Source organism: Dendrobium catenatum, unplaced genomic scaffold, assembly GCF_001605985.2.
Source record: "Dendrobium catenatum unplaced genomic scaffold, ASM160598v2 fragScaff_scaffold_974, whole genome shotgun sequence".
In the NCBI taxonomy this organism is placed as follows: domain Eukaryota; kingdom Viridiplantae; phylum Streptophyta; class Magnoliopsida; order Asparagales; family Orchidaceae; genus Dendrobium; species Dendrobium catenatum.
In genome coordinates this window covers 1696360-1723830 of record NW_021319436.1, presented here as the reverse complement: position 1 = coordinate 1723830, position 27471 = coordinate 1696360, and the positions used below count along the sequence as shown (strand labels likewise).

At 36.3% G+C, this 27471-nt stretch overlaps 1 protein-coding gene and 2 non-coding genes across 4 annotated transcripts; 1 reads left to right on the top strand and 2 right to left on the bottom strand.

The window, feature by feature from the left end:
* Nucleotides 1–1916: 1916 nt before the first annotated feature.
* LOC110101906 (barley B recombinant-like protein D) lies at nucleotides 1917–21100 on the top strand. 2 transcript variants are annotated; one of them, XM_020830002.2, is made up of 3 exons: nucleotides 1917–2349; nucleotides 11512–11615; nucleotides 20063–21100. In XM_020830002.2, exons 2-3 carry the CDS (start codon nucleotides 11547–11549, stop codon nucleotides 20867–20869), a joined length of 876 nt encoding a protein of 291 aa, XP_020685661.1. In that variant the 5' UTR covers nucleotides 1917–2349; nucleotides 11512–11546; the 3' UTR covers nucleotides 20870–21100. The 2 variants fall into 2 exon arrangements, with proteins under 2 accessions (XP_020685661.1, XP_020685662.1); XM_020830003.2 differs by having other exon boundaries at nucleotides 11509–11615.
* Nucleotides 21101–24415: 3315 nt separating this feature from the next.
* Nucleotides 24416–24500, bottom strand: LOC114580349. Its single transcript, XR_003701722.1, has one exon. It is a non-coding gene; the product is annotated as a small nucleolar RNA snoR20a (small nucleolar RNA).
* A 91-nt stretch (nucleotides 24501–24591) lies between these two features.
* LOC114580347 lies at nucleotides 24592–24677 on the bottom strand. The gene has a single exon (XR_003701720.1). It is a non-coding gene; the product is annotated as a small nucleolar RNA R38 (small nucleolar RNA).
* Between the last annotated feature and the right edge of the window lie 2794 nt (nucleotides 24678–27471).

Sequence of the window (27471 nt, the reverse complement as noted above, 5' to 3'; positions counted from 1 at the left end):
ATTTGACTCAATCATAGCCCAAATGAGTCTAAATTAAGGACCCGAAGCTCTATTGAAAGGTTCAAACCACAATTTGGATTATCAAACGGTTTCCAAACATGACATGCTTATAGTCGAATTGAACGACTCGACGAGACGAATAAAACAAGCCTAATATCATGGAATTCTGACATCAGTAAGAACTTAAAATGTCTAGAAAACAATTCACGATCAAGGGATTCAACATCAGTTGTCCATCCAAACCACTCCCCATTTAACCTTGATCTTCCTCCAATTTATGGGTCATGTCACTCTAGGAAATATATAAATATACCACTTCTTCTTCTTGAAAGGGAGGACACCCCAAGCAACAGGACAAGAGAGAGATTGGAGATCACTCTTGCCTCGTTGCTCCTCCTCAACCACCGACTGAGGCCCTAACTTTCGTTGGGCCAACGACATAAGTCAAAGTTCCTCTAGACTACCGAATAACACCCGAATTTCCCTCGGATCACCGCCTTACGACTATAGTCTTTCTGATCACTATCTTCCGCCGGCTACAGCCCTTTCGACCTCTGTCGCCTACTGCAGTCATTTCGACCTCCCTTGCCAAATAACAGTCATTCAATTCGGACCCCCACACTCCTACCAACTATGATCCTTCCGACCTCCGTCGCCTACTACGATCCTTCCAACATCCTTTGCCAGATAATGGCCTTTCTAACCCCCATCTCCTATCGATTATGGTCCTTCCAACCTCCGTCGCATAATACGGTTCTTCTGACCTCCATCGTCATATAACGATCTTTCTGACCCCTATCTCCTATCAACTATGGTCCTTCCGACCTCTGTCGGATATTATGGTCCTTCAGACATCCATCGCCATATAACGATCTTTCTGATCCCTATTTCATGTTGACTACGGTCCTTCTGACCTCCATCGTCAAACAACAATCTTTTTTACCCCCGTCTCCTTCTGATTATGGTCATTCCGACCTCCGTCGTCTGCTACAGTCCTTTCCGACCTCCATTGCCAGACAATGGTCTTTCTAACCACTGTCTCTTGCTGACTGCGGTCCTTTTGACCTTCGTCGCCTACTACGGTCCTTCCGATATCCATCGCTAGACAATGATCTTTCTGGCCACTATCTCCCATCGACTATGGTTCTTCCAATCTCCCTCGCTAGACAACGATCTTTCTGATCACAGTCTCCCGCCGACTACAGTCTTTCCGACCTCTCTCGCCAGACAACGGTCCTTCGGACCACCGTCTCCAGACTACGCTCTTTTTGACCTACGTCGCCCGCCGACTATGGTTATGCCGACTAAATTAATATTTCAAAACAAATTCTTCAAATCCCACCATGTAATATGATGTACATTTTACTACATCAACCCAAGGCCATTCCCCCAAGGAAGGGCCTCATTTGTAATCGATTGCAAATAATAGTGATTCATTTAAACTGGATTAGACCCCGTGATTTTTCCCCCATTTTAGGGGTTTCAATGTAAAAACTCTTGTGTCTCTTATGAACGCCACACCCTCTCTTTTATTTGTTTGTTTGCTGGATCTTCGTACAAAACTAACACGTTAAACATTATACTTCTCTACCACCGCAAATTATTCCAAGATGCAAAAAAGTTATTTATGGGATTAATTGATAAAATAGAAATCATTGTATTTAATGAGATAACTAAATTGTTAAATAACAATTAATTAGGATATTGTCTTAATTATAGTTTAGTTAGTTTAATTAGGAATTATATAGGTTAAGTCAATAAAATAAAATAATATAATCTTATAAATTTTTAAATTCTGAATTAAATAATCCAATAATTTATTATAATTTAATTAAATTTAATATTTATCTTATTAAATAAATTTTCATAATTTATTCCTCCATATAAAATCCTACTTATCTGGTTATCCTACTTGCAGCCGAACAGCCCTCAAAATGTAAGCCAAACCCAAACGGCATCTTCTTCCCCAGTCTTGTGACACTATCGATCGAGTCATCCCGCTACTTCTACCTGAATGTTCTTCGCGCGTTTTACTGTACTGAGGGAGGGATTCTACTCAGCATCTTATCCTCGGTTCTTTCTGGAGGATAAATTTGAATCATACACTTGGCAAAATTCTTGAGGGTTAAGTGTGGTTGAATCTACTTTCGTCTTTTGGTTGAATGTTTGATGTGAATTTCAAAAATCTCAAAAGTTGAGGAGAGAATGGCAATATTTGACGAAGAAAATCTAGAAAGAATCGAGTAAAAAGGGGAAAATCAACTGCGAGAACAATAGCGGGGGTGCGCCGATCAGAAGAGAGAGAGAGAGAGATTCCTCACTACTTTCTCTCTGGAATAGCTATCAGAGGTGAGCGGTTTTGTGTTTCGTATTTGGATTTTCAGGAGCTTTAGTCTCTCTCTCTCTCTCTCTCTATGTGATTTCGACTTGCTTTCCCTGAGGAGGGCGATGTTCTGCTATTTTATAAACTTATAGTTTTGATTTTTATTGACTAGCAGATATTTTGCCCCTTTCTTGGCTTTGCTTTATCATCTGCCTTATTGATCCGATCGATAATGGATTGACCGATGTACTGACTTTTCAGTTTAACCTCATACTCATTTTCTTATTCTTGAATCTATGAAGCGATAAGATGAACGTTTTGGAAATTGGATTAAAACTTGGAATTGACCTTGTTTGTGCATGCGATAAAGGCGAAGATGCTTGGAAGGCATTTGTAAGTACAACTTTCGTTGTTAACAAGAGATGGGTGCATTAGAGTTCTTATTTGCATAGGAAACATTTCAGGCAGCTGTGAATTGTTGTAGAGGTTGCTCCAGAGTTGGACTCTTTCTCAAAAGTGTCTCGGGTACCTTGTGTGAATTGAGTGTAGCTTGTTTAAAACCCTGATTCAACAGATGCATACACATGGAATCCTTTAAAACGTCTGTGTAAGTTGGACTTAGACATGCAATTGAAGATTTCTAAGGAATATTTATACACAAAATGGTCTATTCAAGATTGGTTTTAATTGAAAAACTATCGAAGATTTAATAATTATGATAAACTTGGTGATAATCTGTCATGCTTAGTCATCAACACTTTCCTGCCCACCAATAAAGAGGCTTGCTGGATTTGGGTACACTTCAATAGTATTGTAACGAAGTGTATCACATTTCATAATATTTGATTGGAATGATGGGATTTGCATCAAATGAATATTAGATGGTTGAAGATAAACTTAAATATTTTGGATATTTATAATGAATGGTTTAAAACACATTGATAAGATTGGTAAATAAAATGAACATCAAAGTATATGTAGAAAATTGGTAGACCAAAAGGTAATATGAATAGAAGTTGTACAGAAAATTTTGTGTAGAGTTGGTTTAATTCAGACCCGAAATACTTAGTATAAGGCTAATGATGATCATTGAAATGATGATTGATCAAGGAAATCTATATCTAGCTTATTTTTCTCGTAATTTTTATCTTGAATTTTTTCCTTCATATGATGGTCGGGAATGGATGTGACGCGATGATAAGTTGACCATAAGATATAAAATTTTCCATGAATTTTGACAAATTTTCTATTTCACATTCAATTTTTCCTTAAGTTTGTATCCCTTAAATGAAAACTTTGATTGCTTTTAATTTTTATATTGGTTTGTTTCCTTAGTCTGATGGCCAGTAATGAATATGATGTGATCATGTTAAGTTGAACAATAAGATCTCAATGTAGGTTTTTTCATGCATTTTTGTTAACTTTTATATTTCACATTCAATTTTCACTTTAAAGTTTGTGTTGTATCCTTTCCTCTGTCATCTATTTTCTTACTTTTGCATTACTTCAAATGTACATATTTATTCTACTGTCTTACTATTTATAATATTTTACAATTATTCAAATACTTAAAAGCCTATCTCCTTTTCTTTTTTTCCATGAGGAATGGATACTTTTGAAGGCGTGGGATATCTATATTGGATACTTTTTGGGCGCTCATATTTTAAGTTCTCCAATGCTCAATATCTGACATTCTTTAATGTATTGGGGAAAATTTCTGAAAGAACAGTTGGATTCTGTATGTATGTGACAAAGAAATATTCTATTCAAAAATTTGAAAAATACAGTAATGTATTTGAAATTTAGAGAAATTTGATATGCATGGTAGTAAAGAATGTATCTTTGATGTTTATGAGACAATTATTTTTTATTCTCTTCCATTTATGAACAGAATGTGTACGTGCCTAGTGTCCCTAGATAATCTAGTGTATCTACTATTAGTCACTATTATACATCTATTTTTGTTAATTGTTATCATGGACGCACGCACATCATATATTCTTGTTAATTGTTATCATGGACATGCACGTGCATCATATATTTTTAGCACCCTGGTATAACAAAATGCCCTATTTTTTAAACACTTTATTTCTCATATGTCTGGATAGTGTTTGCTTCATTCCCATTTGTGTCCATATTTCATGGCTGCCATGCAGCCATGAAGAAGTTTTTCTTTCTTATATATTAACTGCGTCCTAATAAAGTCTGATAGCTAGATGGCATATATTCAAAAGCTTTAAACAATGCTTATGTTAGGTTAATTGCAGTCACTATGTTTATCAGATAGGAATATGCTATTGCTATCAAGATCGATGCCTTTTGTCTTATACCAACTATCTTCTGAAAAAGGCAAATGTGGACTTTATTTTTACTCATAGGTAAGTTTTCTTTTGAATGGAATGCTTGCAAATTCCATGGATTCTGTTAGACTTGGATATCTAGGATATGAAAACTTTCTTGGTAGTAGAGCATATGGATCATCTTTCTTATCAACATCTTCTGCCTGATGTTAAAGTCAATTAACAGAGAATGTTTTTCAAGCTTCACTTCATCCTAATCGTCGAGAAAGATGGTGTTGAGAAACAAATGCCAGGCTATTGATTACATTCTCTCCTTTACGGCTTAACTTCCGGTCGTTCTATTCTATCAGTTAAGATATGAATGAGCCTCGGGTAGAGAAAGATAAAGCAAAGCTTAGCGAGCTTTAGTTGGTCGACCACTACATAAGACGATTAGGGGAAAGCTCAATTTCGCTTCACGAACCTTCATCCATTGCTAAGCCAAGGTCCCATGTCTCCGAGTCAATTTGTGCTTTTTTGAAGAATCTTGCAGTGCTCTCTTGCATTAGTTGGACAACTCAAAAGCTCTGGCTTGAACTACACTATGGCCCTTTGTGCAGTGGCATTTGCTTTCCCAGTTGCCCGCCTTTTTCTCATTAGTTTGAGGCGTTGATCTTGGGGTACTTCCCCAGGTTCAACACTCAACCTGAACTTCACTTATTAACTCATTCTTTGGAGACACCGCGAGTGTTATCTATGCCTTGAACAAGAAAACATCCACACTTTCTTCTATAGGGCCTAGATGGTGAGCGATCCTAGTCTGCTGTAGAGAACAAGTAGCAAGCACACTTGAATTCCGACTACCGATGTCAATACCTCTTACGACATATTGTGGCGGCATGATGCACAGACAAGGTAGAGGAAGAGTCCTATGAAGTTGTGATACAAAGTGTATGCGATTTCAGCAAAATCAGGAAATGACACAATAAATTAAGGAAGAAGAACTCACAAGAACTTTTTTTTATTGCAAGATATATGGAAGAAAATAGCATGATACAATTGAATTTTCAATTGGAGAGCAAGATCCGGCTATCCCAAACCCCTAGCCGTCAGTTAGAGCCCACTCAAGCTAAGCAAAACTAATTCCAGCTAAATCAAGCATAGTATGAAATCACCCCATAGTTAGTCATAAGTAGGCTCTCCTAATTCTCTCCCAAATCAACCCCTTTCTCTAAATAATTCCCTCTCAGATTTGAATTCAAATTAGATTTATTTCTCTTATTAATTTTCTCTCAATTTTAATTAAAACTTTCCTTAATTAATTGCCTCTCATGGGCCACAGAAAGTTGGTCGAATTTCCTCTTGGCTCCCCTCTTGCTTCCACCCAGCCCTTGGTTGGTTCGACTCTTGCTGAATCAGCCGGTTGGATGAGTTTTGTCACGCCCTGGAATCTAATATTGAAAGAATTGCACCTGTTTTTCATTTTAGCCATTTAACTAAAGCTTACCAATTTCTTATTAACAGTGGAGAGAATTATGCATGTTGTCCGGAGCCTCATATCATAGGATCATTACCCTTTCTAAAAATATGTAAAAACACGTAATGAGCATATATCCCAACAAGTTATCAAAATCTTACAACTGAAATCAATGTAAGATAGAAGAGAACACTATGCTATAAATCATATAAAGAAATATATGCATCAATATATTTATACCGATTATCTGTATGAATAATCAATTTATAACACATTACATCTTAGTCTATTACATCATCAATCACGATATTAGTAAATAGTATCAGTGTTAGTTATATCATTAGTAACAATATCAATATCAATATTCTTAGTATCAGTCACAATAGCAGTAACAATAATAGAAATCACTAATAAATAATAATTATCAGTATCATTACAGTGTAAGCTATAATATTAGTAATAGTAAGGCGTAATCAATGATAATAATCAATATCAAAATAGAAGAGGGTATCTTGAGTTTTCATGTACCACATGCAATCAATTATTTCAGTGAATCAGTGTTCTATCAGATTATCATGTGAGGGTATTTTGCTTTTGCACTTATGACTCCCAATCAATCGCCCTTTATGACTCCCAATCAGTCTCCAACTCCTTATGACTCACATCATTTAATCACCTGAATTAATAAAGTAGCACGTGGGATTATCATATCATATATCGGATATTAATCAGTACATCATTTCATCAGTATCAGTAGTGTATCCCAGTACATATCACTCATATCAGAACATTTCATTTTCAATATACTTTTTCACTACTCATTCACAAAAAAATCTATATACACAAATTTAATTGATGAAAATGCAATAAAATCATATCAAATCATTCAGAATGATCAAATCTATAATATATCAAAAATTAAAAAATGAGCTTACTAGATCAGGAGATAGTGCATTTTTTGCAGATTTAAGAGAGATGAAATCCGTAGAAATTAAAGCCATGAAAAACACGAGTTAGAGATTAATCACTTATAACATATATAACAAAATTCGTAAAATAAATGGCGTGCAAATTCAACCCAAAGACCTTTATCTCTCTTTCCTCTTCTTCTCCTTCTCCAATTTCATCTTGACCAAGCAATCAAGCGAGAGAGGTGGTGGGGTGAGACAAATATTTATAATAAAAATATATATAAAAATACTGTTAGTGGCCTAGCACTATAGCGTTTTACTTCAGAATTTTCATGTTTTTCAAACAAATTTATTTCACGCTTTTGGTTATTATAGGTTTAGGCTGCCCAGCCCTCCTGCTACTCCTGCTTATCCTACCATATCAATACTCTCCCCCCCAACCAAAAAAAAACACCTTGCCCTCAAGGTGGAAAAAAGAGAATTGTCTCCTAATCATCTTGTAAGGTTCTCATGTGGATTCGTGCTATAGTAAATCCTTCCACTTCATAAGTACTTTCTGAATAACAAACCCATGATGCTGATAATGAATTGACAGCTTTTTGTAAAGGAGAAAAAAATGTACGATGCACTTATGCATAAGAGAATCGGTTGGGACATCATCTCGACGGAAGCTGTAAAAGAGCTCTCTAGTATCGTTGGACTACATAAATGTCATGAATTATCCAGGTACTTCCTGAATTGTTGGGACTCTAAGATTTAGATGGTCACGTAGAATAATGCTTCCTTGGTAGTCAGTTCCAGCATAACCAAGAAGGCCTTTGACATATAATCACACCCTCGGAGTAAACTTATGCCATAAGCAACATTTGAACCTTGAGTATAGTTGAGATCATCAATATTCCGCTTTGGAGCTCCTAAAATTGAAGTTGATTATGATTTGCCATACCGAGAACTGCCAAGAGTGGGTAAAGCATGTGGATCTACATCCATTCTTCTACCATATGAACTAAATTCTTGAAAACCGGGATGAATAGGTGCAGCTCTTGCTGTAAGATATTCAGCTTGCTTCACATCAAGACTAGTATGTAGTGTCCCTGGGATTGCCACCGCCCCAATAGCTTCTTCCTCCTCCAGTGCAATGGTTGTTGTAATCTTTGCATGTTTCCCCCGTGTATCAAGGGTAGGAATACCACCTTTCTTCCCTCTGCGCCACATGACCTGATCCCCATGATTCGGCCCACCCCCCTCCTTCTCTGGTCGTCCACTCCCCTTGTTCAAATGACCTCTCATAATAGTTGGTCACCCCACCACCTTCACCATGAAACTCCTTTTCTTTTGTCCCCCCATCTGAAAACACTATTGCGTCCCTTATCGGACCCCTAGGAGGCGGCTATTGATCCCCTCCTTTGATGGCCCACTCCCATTGCCCGAAATGCCTCCCATAGTGGTTGGCCATCCTACCACCTCCACCAAAAAAATTCCTCTTTGCTGCCCCCCCACCCTGATTCACAACTTATTGAAGCCTTAAAAGGTAGCTCTTGACGAAAGAAACTATCATCGTTGAACTTCTCCCTTCCAATCTCCTTTCCCTTAGATTTGGTCAAGGGAATCCAGTGAAATCTTGGTTCGGGTTAGTAATCAGAACTGTCAGTGAAGTTTTGGATTGCATCTCAATGAGCTTCAACATCTTTTCCTCCATCCCTCCCAATCGACTCTCCATGATTGTAATCCTTCCTTAAATGGTTGAAAACATTCCTTCCATGGTTGAGAACTTTTCTCTATCCGATATTTGATTTGCTCCACTTTGTCTTCCAACACATCCACCTTATTTGTTGTCATCCCTCTAAAACTTCGCTCTGATATTAATTTGATACGAAATGGATGCAATTTTAGCAAAATCAAAAAATAAACAAGAAATTTAGGAATCAAAACACATAAGAATTGTTTTTTTAGTGCAAGATATATGAAATAAAACAACAAGATACAGTTGAATCTTCAATTGGAGAGAAGATCTAGCTCTCCCAAATCCCTAGCCATTGGCTAGAGCCCACTCAACCTAAACAAAACTAGTTCTAGCAAAATCAAGCATAATCTAAAATCACCCCATAGTTAGCCTTAAATAAACTCTCCTAATTCCCTCCCAAATCAGACCCCTTTTCCTAAATAATTTCCTATCAAATTTGAATTCAAATTTGATTTATTTTCCTAATTAAATCTCTTCCAATTGTAATTAAAGATTTTCTTAATTAATTACCTCTCTTGGGCCCCACAAAGTGGGTCAAATTTCCCCCTGGCTTTCCTCCTACTTTTGCCAGCCCTTGGCTAGTTCGGCTCTTGCTAAATTGGCTCACTGGGTTGGTTCATGTCGCCCGGCCCTCCTGCTGCTCCTGCCGCTCCCACTGCTCCTACTTCTCCTTCTGTATCAAAATGCTATTCTTGCTTATCTTCTATATCCCATTGTGAATTCCTTCTATTTGTATTTGTCTAGCAGTAGCAGTTATTTGTTCTCTTTGTTTTTTGGGAGTGTGGGGTTGGCATTTATAGGCGCCTATTTTAATATCAATCCCTGGCTTGCCAGAAAGTTTGTTCCCTAATAATAGCATATATTAAGCTGAGTAAACTATTTCTTTCTGTAATGCGCTATGACCATATTCTCAACCTGAATTTAAAAGACTGATTGCAATTACATGTTTGAGCTTCATAATTATGAGCAGATATAGCCTTTTTACCGTTAACCATACTTTAAATTCTGATGACATGGCAGGTAAATAATTCTTGTTAATTCAAAGTCATGAGAAGTGGAATATGGTTATTTAAATATGCCATGCAATATTCATTGTATTTTTTGTTATTTTTTATGTGCTCATTCTTGTCTTTTTTCATCCCATTTTAATTCCTGAAAAAATGTCAACCATTCATCACGATGGTGGAGCTCGTTCTAATTCTTATGTTATCCACGTATCTTCTAAATAAAACCCCTAATCCACCAACACTTGCACATTATTACTTCCTTCTCTATCCCTCTCTCTTTTATTTGAATATGTCTGCAAGGATTTTGTCTTTGTTGATTTCCTCCCAACTCAAAGCTTTAAGGCAACTGGCCTAGTTTCCAATTTCCAATTTGAGATTATTATATAAGCTTCTTGGCTACAACTAGAGAATGTCATGATCAGTAGTCTTATCTTAACTATTTGTGGTAGCTTTATAAGTTTTCATTTTTCATTCATTCTTGTTGAGTGTTGTATAAAGGATTAAAACTAATCTATGCTGCTAGACCTGCTATGCATATGGATTAGAATCCAGAGATATGAAAATAATTATTCCATCCATTGTTTGGCAAATATTTGATTAAAGAAACCCATATCATCTACCTTTCCAACAGACTCTCAAACTGAAGAAGGGTTTTATAGGATTTCTGTTCTAATGTTAGAAGGATGCTTACACGCAATTTACTTTTGAAGTTCTGTTTTTAACGATATCCCTGCATTTCATCAAAAACTACGGATGATACATCAATAGTTGGCATGAGAGCTTAAAGGACAAGCACTATTTTTTGTATTAGTTGTCATGCTTTTGCATCATATGATATTTGTTCATCTTACCGCCCCTTCCATGGCCTTTTCAGGAAAAAAATAGCCTTGAAGCACTCCTTTAGTTAATCTCATTTAACCAGATACTTCTCTTGCTTAGATCTTACCCTGTGAAACTTGTGAGTTAAACATAAATACAGATGCTTGAAGCATTTCATTTCAATTGTCCTTAAGAAGGTGCATGGATCACTAATGAGAGCCGAGAAGTTTTCTTTTGGTAGCAAGTGCCAGACAATATGTTAGCTGGGGGTATAAAAAGAGTTATCTTTTGGTAAGAGGGCCCATATAATGTGTAATCAATGGAAATCAATATTGGTTAGCAATTTTATTTCGAGTTTCATCTCAGCAAAATTGAAATCGAGGGTGTTTTTGTTGCCTTAGTGGGGATAAGAATGGCGAGAGCTTAGAAGATTTCTAGCTAATCTTGTGGCTTGGATGAGAGAGGTGGGGAGCTCAAGGTCTATAGCACTAGTACTGGGATGCAATGAAAGAGCAAAGGTGGTGAGATTGGTTATGTGGGAAATCAAGATAAGGATATAAATTTTAATATAAGAATATATATATATTTATAAAGGATAGAAACTTATCCGATATATATTTTATAAAGGGGCACGAGGTTAGTTATAAGATTTTAAAGAGGAGTCATTGAAGGGAACAAAAAATTGATGCAAGAGGCTATTGAAAATACACGCCTGATATTTACTGTAAGGAAGATTTTAAAGTCATGCTTGTTACGCAAATCATTAAATATGCAGCATATGATACTATTATTTTTCAGTGCGGATTGTTTAATCTGGACTGTATTATAATTATTCTAATTTTTCCATAGAGAGTCCTCTTTTACAAGCATTCTTGGTTTCATATTTTGCCTTTCTTTTTACTGAATAAAGTCATCAACCACTGATAATGTTTTATGTGATTGATAAAGCAGGTTGCAAGAGTATTTTGCTTCTTCTAGGTGTGGACATGGATGATAATGTGCATAAGGAGAACGTAAGACACAAGACTGATCATTATAAATCAGTTCATGCACAGGTATGTTTGACGTCTCACAAAAGAATAAATGAATTTCTAGCCATGCGTTTCATTGCCGTGATTGCATGACTAGGCATATCAATAGGTTGGGTTCAGTTTGGGTCTTGTAATGCAAAATCTCAATCCAGATGCTTCTTTATTTGGGTCAGAATTTGGTCATGTTCTGATTGGTCCAGTAGATATGGTTAGGGAGCTAAGGGTGATACTGAACTATTGTAGGAGATGCTTGAGGCACATAATATTTGTGGTAGGTGTTACAAAGGAACAATACTCGGCATCAAACAAGGAGAGGGTGATTGCAAATTGTGTTTTGACATAGATGGATATTAAAGTTTGATCGAAGAAGGCACGATAGCTAGTGGGTGATTTGCACCAGTCAAATCTGAATTTGTATATGCTCATAGGGAAAGATTGTCTCGATGGATTGGTAGGCCATTATGAATAATAACTTTCAGGTAGCGTAACCTGTTTGAGAAATTGGAAATGGTTTTGAAGAGGTTTGTTCATATGTTGGCACGCATGGTTAATTGTATAGGTTATGTCTGGGTGAGTTATGGTAAGGTGCTGAAGGGATCTTGCAAGATGACGATAGAGATTGGGTTTAGAAAAATAGATCAGTTGGTCAGCTGTGTGAGTTATTTTTAAGGGGATATGTGTTTGTGTAGGCTTTTAGTCAATCATAACTAAGTGGTTAAGAATGGCATGGGCGTACTGCGACTGATTAAGATAAATGTTATATGGCGTTGACTGCACTTTGATGTATGTTAAAGTGTGATGCATTACCTAGATTCTTCATGTGGAATTGAACATGTAGGTTATGTAGGAGACTTATTATGATTGTGTGTATTTTCAATGAGTAAAATGTTGTCTATATAGGGTAGGAGGTAGAGAGTGCAGTTAGGTTGTTGAGAGAGCCAGAACAAGGGGTCTAATGTACTAGACGAGAAACCTAGGCATTGTAAGTGCCTAATGTAACGTCCTAGAATAAAATTTAGAAAAATTATTTATTTATCATTTTAAGAATATACCAGAGTTTTTATAAATCATTAATATAAACAATAACTAGTGAAAGCAGCTAAAATCACACACATCAAGATATTTTGCTATTCATTCACCAATATATCATTTACACTAGATTGGAGATCACTACAATCACTAATCTATCACAAGCTCCTGACTGCAAAAAAATATAAGAAAATATAGAATAAAATCTAAAGAAAACCTGAAGATCTCTGTCAATCTCACTTCAAATGATCTTGATCTGAAATCATTTAAATCATATATAATGAGCTCAAAAGCCAACAGTAATTTAAAACTCACTAAATCTTTTAATGCAAGGACTAAAGAATCAATATGAAATATCATGTCTAATATAATCAATAGCATTCAATGTAGTTAGTAATAAAATATTATCAATAAAACTCAAAATGATCAACAATAAAAGCGGTGAATCATTACGATAAATCTAAAAATCAATAATTTATATAAAATTCAATAAATCGATAAAAAATTGTGCATAAATCATTCATAAATCACTAAAGAAATCTATCTTATCTATTCATATGCATCATCTATTTATGCATTATCAATGCATCAAATATTGTCGATGATATTAATGTATTTTCACTGTCATCAGTGCTATCAATATATGCATGCATCAATATATGATTTAATAAGGCAGGACATCTAGCTTTAACATGGTGTTTTCAACATCTTTTACCCCAACTAATTCCCAGTTGGTCATCAATCATATCAATTATTACTTATCCAATTAATCAATTATCATTACATGTGATTTCATTAAATCAATAAAGAGTCGTCACTCTCTGCCCGTCGGTGTAATCGGTCATATCTTACATGCTACAACCGGGATAACACCACAAACTATTTTTTAAGGAAAGCCCATCGGCCCACCCTCCTGCACAGGGTATTATATTTTAACAGTCAAACCATTTTATAATGTTAACAATCAGCCTTTCTTGCTTATGCAAATGCCACAATCAAAATACAGTGGAAAATAATCAATTTTATTCAATATAACAAAATATATATAATAATCAAAATTATTGAAAACTAAAATGATATTTGAGTTACTTACAATAAATAGAAGAAATTTCTAAACAAAATTGACGGAAGAAAAAGCCCTGAACAACCTTCTCTCTCTTCCCTCTCTCCTCTTCGGCAAGGGACAGCGTTGAAATTCAGATTTTTTATTTTAAAAAAAATCATTTAAAAAAATTCGGATTATTACATCTAGTGAAGGTAACAAACCATGGTCGAGGAGCTTGGCGGAGATTGCAGATTTCCATTTAAGGTGGCAAACATGATTAGAGAATTGCTAATCTGTGAAACCTTAGGGATGCATATGCACTGTCTTAGCAAGGTTTTCATGAAGAAAGGTGTCGGAGAAGTCAAGCTAGTTGATTAGCCAGTTTCTCGTAAATGACGCAATTGAGAAGAATACAATTGTTTAATATTTTTGTTGCTGGACTAAATATCTCATTTTAGTCGATACCTTGTTCTTATTTAAAGCCTTGAGCTATTGGGCAAGCCTTGTGTTGAGCTATAGTATTGTTTGAGTTGTTTTTTACTTCGTAGATCAATTTGGAGGCCATAATATGCTAGTTGGTTGGTGGAGAAACAAGGATCTAGGTTCCTTGGGCTTGTAGAGCTTAGAACTCCTAATAAATTGGCGTGATGCTATTTTTTGTCCTTTGTTGCGTCTGAGCAGTAACTTGGGTTAGTGGGAGTGGTGGTTTGAAAAAGATTGAGGTGTTGTTTGAAATTGAGATGACCAGTTTTTAATCAACTATGCATGGAATAGCCTACCTAGATGTGTTGTAGTGAGATATGAGATTTGAAGACTGGTGGAGGAATTGAGACAGTGGCAGGAAAAGGAATGGGTGTAGTTTGGGGAACCAAGCTAATGGTGGGCGCATTGGATTGGTATTGTTGTTGGTTGTAGATGTTGGAGTTTCGGGGGGAGTGGGTGCAATTTGTTGTGGTTGTGTATGCGAAATGGGTGCAATTTGTTCTGCCTGTGATCTTAAGAGGCTTGATATGGGAATGAGTAATAGGGGAGGTTGTTTTATGGTGGGGAAATTTTGGTGAGATGGGGTGATTGGGTTATGATAGTTAAAGTTGTCTTCATTAAAGATGATGTGGCGTGAGATATATGTTTTGCTTAAGAGGTGGCCATAGAACTTATAACCTTTTTGAGTGATGTTGTAGCTGAGAAATATACAGCTAATAGATATAGGGAAAGCCATGAGAAACATTGGTAGCATAGATTTTAAGGTGGGAGTGGGATGGTAGTTTGTTGTGTAGCAGATGATATGAGAAATCATATGTGTTTTAGGTAAGGGTAGTCTAATAACAAGGTATGCAGCTATGGAAATTTGTCTACCCGTAGATATCGAGGGAGATTAGCTTCAAGTAGTAGGGTGCTCATGATGGTGGTGCCTGTGCGTAATAGTTTTGTTTTTCTTCAGTGTGGATGGACAACTATCATGGTGAATGATGCTTGCTCAGAATAGGAGGATTTGAAGTTATAATTGAGGTATTCTCCCGCTCTGTCACGACCCGGCCCGGTAATCTCGCATAGGCGAGGCGGGAACGAAGGTCAGACGGTAGACTAACTATCCAATCTCTAAATCTATTGTCATAACATTTGAAAGAGCAACTAAAAATATTTAATTCGAAAACACATAAACATATAGAAAATCATTAAGATTCATATAATTACCTTTCATCAGGCGCGCTTCTACTACGATATACGTTTCCACCCCTTATAGTCATTAAGATTAAAATAATTATACATGAAATTTTTTAACAACTAACAATAAGCCAAAGCTTATTAAGTTAAACATGACTCTAAATTACAGTAATTCAAGGCAGAATGAGTAATATGTTAGATGCCACATTTCATTAAAATATATCATAATTTTTTTCTCTTCCTATAAACATAACATTAAACATACAAATAAATCATAAATTCATATCCTTCATATTCATTTTTCATTTATCATATCAATATTCGTAACTTTCTCATTTCGTATATATTACAACTGTCACAGGAGCCATCGTTTAGTACCATAAATATACTCCTTTACTATTTTAACGTGCACGAGTACAGCGTCCCCAGCTAATACCATAAGGTGGTGAACTCCATCAATTCAGCATGCACATGCAAGCATTCTATGACAATCATATAATCTCATTTCTATAACATATAAACTTTATGTGATAATGCCAAGAAGTATAACATATAAATTGCATGATCAGTCATAGGATAAGAATAACATAATCATGATCTAAAGTAACCATAAAAATTTCATAAACATGATTGAACTTTTAAAACATATAACTGGAGAGAAAATAAATGTATCACTGTAATAAAGAACCATGAGTACTCACAAAAAATTATGAAATTGATTCTCTTTGCTAGTCCTCATTCCTTCGAGGTCACCACAAATAACACTTATAAGAAAATAATTTAATATTCATAGGTTAACGCTAATCATCTAAAACTTAATTATTTTATTCCTCTAAAATTTTCATAGGTTCTCTTTCTCTCACTCTCTCTAATTTAATGCATAAAGCATATAACAATTCTAAAATTTCATATTTTAGTCTAATTACTTATTTTATCCAAGTTAACCCTTTACCCTAACCTAAAATTATTTAAAATAATTTTTATTTTCGGATTTAAATTAATTAAAATTAGGAAAAAAATAGTATTTTGAGAAAAATCTCAAAATTTCACCATTAGAATATTCCTAAGACCCTTAGGAATAAACTTTGTTAAGAGATTTCATAAAAATCAACATTTGGGAAAACCTTAAAATAATTTGGAGAAAAATTATCTTTTTATGGTTGGAAATCATTCCTAAATCTTCCCTAACTTTTTCTTTAAAAAAATTTTAGTTTGGGACATAACCCTAGATTTTAATCATGAAAGATTTTGGAGAAAAAGAAATGTTTCTAAGTGTAGATCATACTCTTTCTCCTCAAGTTTTCCCCTTCATTTTCTCCTAAAACCGCCGTCAAAAAACAACCCAAGCACCGACGCCTTCCTCTCCCCTCCGCGCGCACCCTCCGCGCGCCTCTTCTCATGTTCGGTTTCGGCCGAACGAACATAATGGGGACCAAATGAAACCTTAAGAGGAATGAGGTTTAATGTAAAATGTCTTAATTTCTCTCACTTAAAACACATCCGCATTAGTATTTGCTAGGGGTAGTTTAGGTATTATGAATCTTTCTTTATTTTTAATTTCAAATCCAAGCAAAATTTCATATAAGTTCTTTATATTGTTTTGTTCAAAATTTTGCGTAGAATTTTATAAAATTATTTTCGTCAAATTCTGACGACTTTGAAAAATTCACTTAAATCTCGCCGCGGCGCATCAAAAAGTGTGCGAGGTCTAAAATTGACATTTTTCGGGCTTTGCACGCTCCATCAAAGTAGAATATTTTAATTTTGAAAATGTAAAGTTGTTCAGCTATGGTTTAAATTGAATGGATCAAGGGACTGTTTCAGGTTTGAGTTTTATAGGGTACACCCAAAAAAAATGTGAGAATTCATCAATAACTAGGACAAAATTTATAACTATGATTTGATATGGTGGGGGAAGGGATCCGTACATCAATATGAAGAAGATGAAGAGGAGTGGAGCTATGAGAAGTAGATGCTAAGAATGACAACTTGTGACATTTTGCTAATCTGTGGGATGAGTACGGGCTAGAACTTTGTTGAACACAAATTTTTGTATTGAGTTGTGCTATTGAGGAGAGAGTTGTTGAGCTTGGATGTCCAAGGAGGCGGTGCTAGAGAGCCGAGACGTGTTTCGTTGAGACTAGGGCGAGCTGACAAGCCGAATGTGAAGGTGGATGATTAGAGTTGATGTGGTAGAGGCCACTATGAAATGGCCCCACTAGGAGAAGCTGATCTGTCTTTGAGTCCTTAATTTGATAGACAACAACATCGAAGGATATGTGAGTGGAATTGTCAGAGATATGATGATTAATAGAAATGAGGGTATGAGAGAGGTTTGGTACATTAAGAATTGGATATAAGAGTGAGGTGGGTAGTAGCTCCCTTGCCTAGATGTGTGATGGGCAGAGAGTAGCCATTTCTAAGGGTAACCTGTTGTGTGTGGTGGTATGCCTAAGGATTGTCGAGGTGAGGTGTGTAGTAGCTCCTGAATTGAGGTACTAGTCTATGGAGGTGTTATTGGCGATAGTGAAGAGTGGTTGAGATTGAGTTGTGGGGCCGTAGTAGCAAAAATCCTAGTGATGCTAGCAAACGACGATGCAATGTCCCCATTTTCTGCACATTTGACTGAAAATGGAGAGTGTGGGAGATTGACCTCACCTGTTGGTGTTGGAGGGACTTCAACCAGCTTCAGCATGAGTGGCTAAATGAGCAACATCAATTTGAAGTAGGGTAAGGGTAGCGAACTCTACCATGGGCCTTGCAACAATGAGAGTTGCATGTGGGGCTATGCTTTGTAGAGTGTGAAGATCTTGGGCTGCTTCAATGTTTGGATTTATTTCCTCATGACGTAATAGTGAGTATAAGCCATATAGACTGATTAGTTGGAGATTAGTTCTGATGAATGTCTTGACAGCTTGATACTGAGAGATGAAATCATTTAGGGGGTAGAGAATGATGTCTTTCGGATCCAATGGGGAGTTGACTTGCAGCTATGGCATCTATGGTGATCTTGATGTCAGGTGTATTTTGAGTTATGGTTCTTAGTCATGGAAATTCGGTGGTCATTTTTTAATTGGATAATGATTGTAGTTGATGTTTGATGGTAGACCATATTTTGAAGCATTTATCAAGTGTGAGAAGGTATGGAAGGAGTGATATGGACATGATTGAGTAAAGAGTGGGGCGATGTTGTGGTCGATGAGCATCCAACTGTGTAGGGAGGGGGTGTTGGGATTGACCATGATGTCGGCGATGGTGAGTTTTTTTTTATTAGCAATGGGTAGAGCCATTTAGATACTCGTCAAACCTTTTGGCCAAAAAATTTTGAGGACAAATGATCGCAAAGTGAATGGCTTTCGGGTGTGAATTGTGTGGTGAGGATGTTCTTGATGCTTGACGCAAGGAATTTGGGTGGACTTGGAATGGGGACATCTGTCTCTTTGGTGAGGCCATGGCTTCATCCATACTTGAGTTGTGGTTGTTGGATGTTCCTGTGGGGTCCATATTGTGTGGTGTTGTAGGGTTGGTTGCTCTAATACCATTAAAGAAGCTACTAATGAGGAATTAGAATACAGAGAAGAAGATACATGTAGTATTAAGACTCGTATTTCATTCCTTACCAAATGTGATTACAATACTTGTATTTATACTAGTATAAAGGATGCAGAGTTGGTTTTGGACAAGAGGTTGAGGTAATTTGGTTGGTTTTAACTGTATGGTGATGTTAAAGTGTGGTGCTTACTGTGGCAGTTTTTGATATATGGAATTACTCTGTTACAAAAACTTCACTTAACCAACTTTCTTCCAAAGCACTGAAAAAAAAATAACGAAAATGCCAAATCGATGCAGTTTTGATGATTTGAGAACTTAAATTTAATCATGAAAAAAAAATCTGAGACTAAAATGAGCACATATAATAAATTTAGGGATGATTTTAATCATTTACTCCTAAAGATTTTGTCTTGACTGCTCATTCATCTGATTCATCAAAAACTGTCTTGGTTTTTCGAAAATCGTCAATATATATTTAGCTCTTTATGACAAGTTGCAAAGATTTTGGTAATGTTAGTTTCTCTTTGTATTCAGTTGGATAGAATTTCCTCAGCTTATCGAGGCATATTAAGGTTTCGTTTGGGATGATCTTTTTTTTGCTTCGTAAAGCAGTTTTCTAGTACAATAGAAAGCTGCTTTATGAAGCAGTAAGAAAGCTGTCGAGCTTCGTTTGGGACAACTTTATTATTGCTTCTTAAAATAATTTTTGTACTAAAAATTTATTTTAAGAAGCAGTAATAAAACCATCCCAAATAAATCCTTAGTTTGCATCCAAACCCAAGACTTGAAAGCATTCCACGTTGTTCAACCATGGTTGGATGTTCCTGTGTAACTTTTTCATGACCTCACATGCTTTTTAGCATACCTATTGTTTTTACACATTTTTGGAGAATGCAGGTCATAGAATATGGGAACAAGGACGAATGGATGCATATGTGACTAGTTCGAGAAATTATTGTGTGCGAAATCCGAATGCATTCGGATTCCAATTACCGCATGCCACGTCACCGGATGCACTCCTGGGCTCAGTGCATCCAATGACATGACGCATGGTGATTAGAATCTGAATGCATTCGGATTCCGCACATAATAATTTCTGGACTAGTTCGGCTAGTGAGATATATTGATTATATAATTGCTGATGTGATATTTTTTTCTTTGCAATTTGGATAAATGACAGTGGATGATGCCTCAGCATCAGATGAAAGACAGCCCTGCACTGAAGCTTATGACCCTCTTAACCGAGCGCGACAATGCCATTCAAGAACTCAACATAGCCATTTCCGAAAAGCGAGCTGCTTTGGCTGAGAGAGATATGGCCATTGTACACCGTGACGGAGCCATCGCAGAGCGGAATGCCGCCATCATGGAGCGTGACAACGCCCTCGCCGCACTCGACTATGCCCGTCAAAATAGCCTGAACGGCCATGGCGTTCCAGCAAGTCCTCCCCAGCATCTAACTGAGCCATATCCAATGCCAACAACAGCTTCTGATGATGCTATTAAGGGACGAAAGGCTAAGCGGTCAAGGAAGGAGAAGAAAGATCAAGCTAAGAAAGCATCCAAGACGCCAAAGAAAGGCAGAATTGGTGGTGGGGAGGATCTAAACAAGCAGATTTCTGATTTCAAGTACCAGGAATGGAAAGTATGGAAAGTTCAGGATCTGGGTTTGAATCAGGTCCCTTTTGATGAGTCAATTATGCAACGGCCGCCGGGGTGTTCATGCACAGGGAAGCTACAGCACTGTTACAAATGGGGAAGTGGAGGATGGCAATCTGCTTGTTGCACTAAGACGCTCTCCATGTACCCTCTGCCAGTCATGCCCAACAAACGCCATGCGAGAGTTGCAGGGAGGAAGATGAGTGGCAGTGCCTTTGTCAAGTTGCTTACCAGATTAGCTGCTGAAGGCTACGATCTCTCTGCACCTCTGGACCTTAAGGATCACTGGGCTAAGCACGGCACAAATCGGTACATAACCATAAAGTAATTTTTTTTGCTATTTAGGATTTCTGTAATTTAAGCAGTTGTTGGGGCTGAAGATTAAGCCGTTCTTGGGGAATAAAATGCAGCTTTGCATGTGAAATTCTATCTTCTATTTGGTACTTGTTCTCTCCCAATGGAGAAATTATTACGGGTATGTATAATAGTAGAGTCCACATGCTTGTGAACTCCAATGAAATCAAATCACATGATTTATATATAGGATATGTATTATACACATCGTGTTTATAAGATTATACCATATATGCAAGTTGTGCACATAATATATATAAATTATGTTACTTGATTTTATTGAAGTCAGACTCCGCACATAATAATTTCTCCTCCCAATGATAGGATTTTTACTGGGAACACCGGTGGAATTTGAATCACGCTCTAAGGCTTTGATTGGGAAGGATTTCTTGCTGCTTCTTAAAATAATTTTTTAATAAATTTTTATACTAAAAAATTACTTTAATAAATAATAAAAAAATTATCCCAAACAAAATTTAACTGTGCCAATAGAAATTGCTTCTCTTTACCATAGAGAGGTTCAGTTCGGGGAGCACATAACCTGGAATACGTGTCTATTCTGTTGTGTATATGCTTTAGCCAGGTTCTCAAGTGTTTTGATTTTTTTTTTTTTTTTTTTTGATTTTTTTTTTTTATAGCTTTCCAGCCATCTTAATAGCAATCAATGGTGAAATTAGTAGCCCTCTCTAAATTTGAGAAAATTTAATATAGCTATTTAATATGAAAATTTTATTCATAAACTCTCTTATAATTATACAGATCATATAAATTTTATCACCCTTAAAATTAAATAATCAGTACAAAACTAGACAGTATGTTTACAGTCTGATTTTAGTAACTGTTAAATTAATAGAATGTAATAATTTTCGAAAAAAAATGCTTGATGATTTTTTTTAATAAGAAAAATGAAGATTTTAGGGTTTCCATACATGCTTTACAACTATTATGAATTTTCAAATTTAATAGCTAAATTTTAATACTTGTATAGCACTCAAATTATTAAATCACATCAAAAATATTATTAATATGAACTTTTAAGTTTTAACAAATAAAATATAACCCTTTATGTGATTAAATCACTAAAACAGAATATAAATAAATAACAAAATTAAAATGTTAGACATGGATATATAATAATTGATGTTATATGCCCCCTCCTTTTAATTTTTAATCAATTTTTGTTATTGTTGAATTCAAATTTGTTCAATGAATAATCATGAATATTACTAGTAGATTTGATTAGTAAGTTAAGTATGTTAAAATAGGTGGGGAGAAAATTAGGAAATAAATAAAGAAAAAACAGACTAACAAAGCATTAAATTATCATTGTCGAACCAACAACTTTAACCACTTTAAAAGGGATTTATTACTCTTAAAAAAATCTAGAATTGTATCACTTTACTATTCCTTGTTACCCTACATTTATAAGGATTTGACGCTCAATTTTTTGTAACAAGAATAAGATGTACATTTTCACCAAATGTGTTAGTTCTATAAATGTCACGTTAAGGTTTAGGTTTAAGATTTTTTTTACTATATATTGATGTGTACCGATGTATACTACTATGTTTTGATGTTCATTATTTGCTTTTCGATTGAAGAAATTAGCAATACATTTCAGTGATGATTTCTTTCATTTTTTGTGCAAATTTACCTTTCTTGTGTGCTTCTGTGTACCTTTGTGTACTGCTTCAATGTACATTTATATACTTCATTTGGGTACCACTAGGTACCGCATATGGGTACTATTGGGTATCAATGTTATGTAATTTTTAGTGAAGGTGGCATTTTGGTCTTATCCACTACACCAAATTTTATAGGGATCTATTACAAAGATAAGTTTCTGGTGCAAATTTTTGACTTCCAGATAAATATGTCATCGCTTGGTTAACACATTTATCCAAGAATATGTGGATATAGTGAGACAACTACAGGTACATCAATTTCTGTTGATACCACGTTTCGTTGTAAAAGAGGTTAGCATTCACTATCAATGAAGTTGCCCTTATCATAGGCCTGTCGAACTGAGGAAATCATTTCGAGTTTGGAAGTGCTTGAATCGCCAAAAAATTTCACAAATAATATAAAGGAGGTGTTCAGTTTGGACAACTCAAGTCCATTTCTAGAGCTTGTGAAAGAAATTGATCATTTACTCATTATCTAACATTTTCTTTCCTCTCCATAATTATCGAATAACAGCTATGATCCTTAGGTAGTTCATAATGCACATCAATTTTTATCTTACAATTAGGCAACTTCCATTAGAAATTTTCTAATGGAAGAGTTCGATGTAATTACCAAGAAGTTTGTCAAAGGCCAACCACTAGGATACATGCATGGCTTTGTATATATTGTAATTGTGATTGCATCCACCGTTTTAGATTTAGGTTCATTCTAAAATTTTATTATATTCGTAAAGCTTTTTTTGGCATGTAGATATGACTTTTAGAACATACAACAGTTCACGCATTAATGGATTATAACTCAATATCTCATTTTATTCGTTGGGCAATGATATTATGTATAGCGAAGTAAAGGCATCTGATTTATTTGATGATCTCGAGGATGTATAAAATATTACATTCTTTTGAAGGACATTATTAGAGAATTCAATCCCTGATCAAACATTCAGTTCACCTCACACATTCCTCCAACTACAACTCACCGTGCACCAACCAACCCTAATAGTTTCTTCACCGGGGATTAGCTGTGCGAACTGCCGACATTGGAGGAGCTTTGAAAGCCGAACATAGCAAGTGCAAACCTCAGATGGCGACAGAGGACGGTCAGAGAAGCTGGCGCCTCAGCAATACAGATGGTGGAGGACGGGCGACGGAAGCGACAAAATTGAAAGCTTTGAAGGTCGAACAAGCTGCCGCCTCAGCCTGGCAGACAGCGGAAGCCGGATGGTAGGCCTGTGCAAGTAGATGGCTGGTTTCCGAGTGAACTATGTAGGCAAAACAAGGCAACAAGTTGCCGACTTGCGTGCAAGCTCTCGAATAGCAGAACAACTGAATAAGCAGAAGCAGAATCTAGGGTTTTCTAAAGGGTCAACCTGAACTCGACCTAATTAAAAAAACAAGTCGACTTTCCAAACTAGAACCCAATCCGTATGTAAAACAAGTTAACCCAAACCTATAATTTTTTAGGTCAAGTCCAAGTCGGTCGTATCAAATATTGAAAACCCTAACTAATAGCTACAACTACTTACTTTCCAAGTCCATGAGTTCATAGTTTAATGTTTCCTAATTGAAATAATAATATGATTTTCAGTCAAATTGACTAAACATAAGCAAATGTAAGGATTGTTAATTCGACAGATTTAAAATTTAAAACTTAAAACAGATAATTTAAAAAATACGGTAAACTAATTAGAAGAGACCATACATTAAATTTATATGTAATGCAATCAAACCGGGCCAGATTGATCAAGCATGAAACCAGTACATATAGTCATATATACAAAAATGTTTATATAACCTCTTACGCTACTTTAATTCAAAAAAGATTTGATGTGCGAGCCTCAGACCGTCCTAGTTCATGTACTTCTTTCTACATAAAACAATCATAATTGCTTGCAGCAAATTATCACAGTCATCATAGGCATCTCACAATTAGCATCAAATTATGAACAAAAGAGAGTAAAATGTTCAATTTCTGCAACTAAAACACAAGGAACTAAATCATGGAAGAACAGATTGTGTCAGATCAAGATCTATCAGCACCCAATTGCACTCAGACAGGGATAACTGTATGGATTTATGTTCTCATCATCCACATACTTCTAATAAATAAGTAAAAACCCTAAAGGATCTTCAAACGAAATCAGACAAGTTTAAAAGAGAAATCTATCAGATCTTCCTATTCAAAGTTTCAGCAAATCATCGCATCCAATATGTCAACTGGAAGCTCCGCTTGTAATAGATTTCATCATATAGAAAACTTAAATTTCTATCGAGATAAAATACCAAGACGGAAAATAATAAGCGAGAAACGAAAGACATTCGACTATAGAGAAGGAATTACGAGGCAAAGCAAACGCGGCCTGCAAAAGCAAAGAAAGGAACTTTTTGGTCGCTCGGCTGAAGGAGACGGAACGCTAGGGTTGTCTCAGCAGTGAAGGTCACTCGTAATATATAAGTCATCTGACGGAGCAGATTTTCTTGGTTTATAAATGTAGGGCTGTGATGAAAGGCATGAAATTTTGGAAAAATTATTACTTGGGTGAGGAGTCCGGATCATGAAATTTTGGAAAATTTATTAAGTGCTTCAGACTCCAATTATATATGTATAGACATTTTTTTTTTCTTTTGTATAAAAAATTTGCAGAGAGCATAAATTATTACGTGTGGTGTTTGGATCATTCGGACTTAGGGCTTCAAGCGAACCAAACGTTCGACGAACTACTCGTTGTTCGGTTCAATTAAAGCTCATTCGTGATCGTTTAATTAACTAACAAACAAACTTGAACAATATTTTAAATACTCGATTCTTAAATAAACAAGCTTGAACACTAATGCGTTCAGCTTGTTTATGTTCGCGAACAACATCAGTTGATGTTCATGAACAAGCTCGATAAAAAGCTTGATTCGGGTTCGATTAAAATCGCTCGATAAAAACTTAAATAATATATTATTATAAAATTGATAAATATACATAATATAAAAATTTTAATTATAACATAATAATATAATTATTTTTTATTAATAACAAGAAACATTTCATATTTGTCCATGTTTGTTAGATTGTTTGTTTAGGATGTTCATAAACAAATTTAAGGTTTGCTTGTTCAACAGATTGTTTGCAAAATATGTTCACGAAAATAGCTTGTTTAAAGCTCGATAAGCACTAAACAAACGAACATGAATCAAACATGAACCAAACATGAACACCCTTAAATTAAATGAACCAAACATGAACACAAATAATAAAGCTCGAATCACCCTGAGCTCTTTCTGATTCCACCATTGAGTGGAGCAGAGCTCAAAGTCATCATTAACTTGAGCTTGAACTTGATTAATTAATGGAGTTAGAGCTCGAGCTCAAGCTTAATTCTATGAGTTCTAGTCGGCTCAAATTTAAGCTCACTTATTATGAAAGAAAAAAAATTATTTTAATACAAATTATTATTATAATAAAATTATTAAATGAATGAGAAACTACAATAAGAATTGATGTATTATCATGATTGGGCATGAATCTCGAGGCAAAATCAGTTCGGAAACTTCAAAAATTAAATTCGAGAGCATCTGAACTCCAATATCAACGAGCTTATAGTCAAACTGAGCGTCTCGGAAATACGAACCCAATGACACCAAGATCAACCCAATCCGAGCCCAAATGAGCCCGAATCAAGGGCTCAAAGCACTGTTGGAAGGTTCAAACCGCAATTTGAGTTACCAAACGGTCTCCGATTTTGACGAGCTTATACTCGAATCGAACGGCTCGACGAGACGAATCCAACGAGTTCAAGATCTCCGAATTCCAACATCATTAAGGTCTTCAAATGCCCAATGAACGGTGCATGATCAAAGGATTTGATATCGGTCGTCCATTCAAAACACTCCCAATTCGCCCTTGATCTCACGCCTATTTACGGGCTATGCCACTCCATAAAACCTATAAATAAAGCTCTCATTCTATACCAAAGGGACTCAAGTGAAGAGAGAGAAGAAGAAGAGAAGAAGGAGAAGAAGGAAGAAGCTCCTTCTCGACCACCGCCGGAGCTCTTCCTGCCACCCGAACACGCCGGGATTCTGCCAGATATTTGGGAGAATGCTAGAATTCTTCCCAACTTCCATTGGATGTAGAAATTCTTCTCAATTAACGACAGATTTCCCTTCTTACGCCGAAACTCCGCCCAAGTGAGGCCGGAGTTCTCTTCTGCCACCAACAGACGTCGGATTTCTACCCGACGTTGCACCTTCACTCTTCGCCAAGTTTCTACCCGACGCCGGACTTCTACTGGTTATCGGACTTCGCTGGATGTTTACGCGAAGATGGATTTCTTTTCATTGTTGGACTTTTACCTGACGCTGTCTTTCTGATCGTCGTTGTCAGACTACAGTCCTTCCGACCTCTGCTACCAATCGACTATGGTCCTCCTAACTTATGTCGTCCGCCGACTACGGTCCTCCTGACTTACGTCGCCCGCCGACTACAGTCCTTCCTACCTCTGTCGCCAGCCGACTACGGTCCTCCTGACTTATGTTGCCCGCCGACTACAATCTTTCCAACATCTGTCGCCTGCCGACTACGGTCCTCCTGACTTACATCGCTCGCCGACTACAGTCCTTCCGACCTCCGTCGCCAGCCGACTACGGTCCTCCTGACTTACGTCGCCCACCGACTACAAGCCTTCCGACCTCCGTCGCCCGCTAACTACGGTCCTCCCGACCAAACGAACATGCCAATAGTGATTCTTTGTATTCATATCATGTAATGTACTATATAAAATGTACATCAAGCTAAGGCCTTCTCGCAAGGAAGGGCCTCATTTGTAATCGACTGCAATACTAGTGGATTCATTCAAACTGGGCTAGGCCCCGTGGTTTTTCCCTCTTTTTCAGGGGTTTT

Coding starts and splice junctions, on each gene's coding strand:
- LOC110101906 (XM_020830002.2), top strand. CDS start 11,547: ATGGATGATAATGTGCATAAGGAGAACGTAAGACACAAGACTGATCAT. Junction 11,616..20,062: donor ATAAATCAGTTCATGCACAG/GTATGTTTGACG, acceptor GATAAATGACAG/TGGATGATGCCTCAGCATCA.